The 2,500-nt window shown below is 36.8% G+C and overlaps 1 protein-coding gene across 1 annotated transcript in view; it reads right to left on the bottom strand.

The window, feature by feature from the left end:
• The window catches only part of LOC135196484 (roundabout homolog 1-like), a 695,873-nt gene that overhangs the window by 100,366 nt on the left and 593,007 nt on the right, over window positions 1–2,500 (bottom strand). The window contains 1 exon segment of the mRNA XM_064223337.1: window positions 1–317. This exon segment is cut by the window's left edge and continues 62 nt beyond it. Within this exon segment, the coding sequence (XP_064079407.1) occupies window positions 1–317 (317 nt within the window).

Below are 2,500 nucleotides of genomic sequence, written 5' to 3' on the forward strand. Positions count from 1 at the left end.
GGCACCAGGAACACTTCATACTCTGTGTTGGGAGTCAGCCTCGTCAGGACGTAGCTGGAGGCTCCTGCGTTCATCACAGTCACCGTCGCCCAGGGGATGTAATCTTCGGAGGAGGAGGAGGAGGAGTGCCCGCCGGAGGAGGAGGAGGAAGAGGACGAAGACGCGTCATCGGATGAAGGAGTAGATGGAGATGAAGAAGAAGAGGAAGAGGAATAAGGAGAATGCTCGACTTGAGGGGACAGATGAAGAGCGTGCAGGTGACGCCGAGGACGTATGTGGACGTATACGCCCTCGATGGACGTGCCTTCGTCCGTTACCTGTCGGGGAGAGGAAAGGGCAGCACGTTAGATTTCGCTCGAAGGGAACTTCATTTAATTATCCTTTTGAGTACAAAGATAGAGATGCATCATGTAGTGATATTATATATATATAATATATAGTATATATATATATATATATATATATATATATATATGCATATAATAATAATAACAACAACAACAATCATAATAATAATAATAATAATAATAATAATATAATAATAATAATAATAATAACAATAATATAATAATAATAATAATAATAATAATAATAATAAAATAATAATAATAATAATAATAACAATAATAATAATAATAATAATAATAATAATAATAATAATAATAATAATAATAATAATAATAAAAAGAACTCATAAAAACGCCAAAATGTTCAAAGTTAATGCTATATTTCAGAGACCAACTGTATCTCTCTCTTACGACAAATTAAAGTAGAATCCCCTACAAAACGTCCCCACAGAATTTTGTCTATTGATTTTTTTTTAAAGAAATGTAAGATTAATTGGCAAAGACAAAAAGACCATTATACTACTCGAGAAATTTCAAGTTATTAACCCAATACTACTACACTTTTATGGCTTTACCTAAACTCATAAAGGCAATCTTCCATTCAGATCTATATTATCGCATGGGCCGGAGCTTTCATTCATAAAATTCCTATGTGGTTAGCTAGTCTCCTTTCCCTTTTCTTAGGCACATTTTCTCCCAGTCACATTAAACATTCTGAAGATTTCTGTCACAAATTCAAAGAAGCACATACATATTCCTCTTCATAACATGAACTTTTTTAAGCTTAGATTTATATTCAATATTAACAAAAGTATCAGTACTGACATCCTACAGTTTTTGAGAAAAAATTATCCCACTGTTCAGATCATTTCCCTCTAGTCCTGCATAATATAATAATGATTTTAACTGTGCGTGATTGTGCTCGGAACTTCTCTTCAATAGCATTCACAAACTGACATGGTATTCTTTTACCGATTATTTTTTTTTAACACGGCAAGAGGGTAGTGACGTCAGTGTACCTCATGCGGTGCACTGTAGGTATTACTTAACGTTCGTTGAAGCGTCCCTTCAGCCCCTAGCTGCATTCTATTTACATTCATTTTACTGTACCTCCGTTCATATTCCTCCTGTTAGGCCTTTCAAACCCTCTTACTGTCAATTTCCCTTTCAGCTTTTGATAACTCATAGGTCCCAGCGCTTGGCCTTTGGCCCTAAAGTCGAAATTCTATTCATTACATTAATTCCATCTTCGTTCAGGTCCACAATCTCTCCCGAAAATCTTTACTGTTCAAATAAAGACGTAAATTTCCTGAATAACAATGTTCATTTTCATAATTTCGCGTACGTACGTACGTAATGTACATTTCGCTGTGATTCAGGTGGGACCCGGCTTAGTTTAGACACGAGTCTGACAGCTTTTGTGAGCATTTGATAATGATTTATCACCCGCGAATTATTTAGACACAAAAGCTAAACTTATTTTTGGAGAATGTGAGGCATCCAGCTTCAGTCCTGATATACACTGTGTATTTAGATGCTCCGGTTTCGATTATACAGCGATGTGATGTATAAATCTGAGGTTACGCCAGGCTTAATAGCTGGTTCTATGATGAGAGAGAGAGAGAGAGATCATAATGTAGGTTTTACTTAAAATAATCGTATCAATTTCCCAAGGATCATACAAAAACCAGAGAGAGAGAGAGAGAGAGAGAGAGAGAGAGAGAGAGAGAGAATCATAATGTAGGTTTTACTGAACATAATCGTATCCATTTCCCAAGGATCATAAAACAACTAGAGAGAGAGAGAGAGAGAGAGAGAGAGAGAGAGAGAGAGAGAGGAGAGCGTGATGTATAATGTAGTGGAAATGTGTATTATCACAGTTCTAGAGAATCGTGCAAAAGAGAGAGAGAGAGAGAGAGAGAGAGAGAGAGAGAGAGAATAATTGTTTCAATCACCTGATACTTTAAAATTCCTATATTTCTGACACGGCCATCCATGACGAAAAGGAAAAAAGAAAAAGGTAAAAAAGAGAAATGAAAGGGGGAAAAAAGGTCCATCTTCCAGCATACCACCGCCGGGAAAAAATTGCCTTTGGTCATTTGTGACATGAAGCCCTCATGAGCTGGGTACGTGATCTCAAGTCGCCGACGCTC

This window comes from Macrobrachium nipponense, chromosome 17, assembly GCF_015104395.2.
Source record: "Macrobrachium nipponense isolate FS-2020 chromosome 17, ASM1510439v2, whole genome shotgun sequence".
In the NCBI taxonomy this organism is placed as follows: Eukaryota; Metazoa; Arthropoda; class Malacostraca; order Decapoda; family Palaemonidae; genus Macrobrachium; species Macrobrachium nipponense.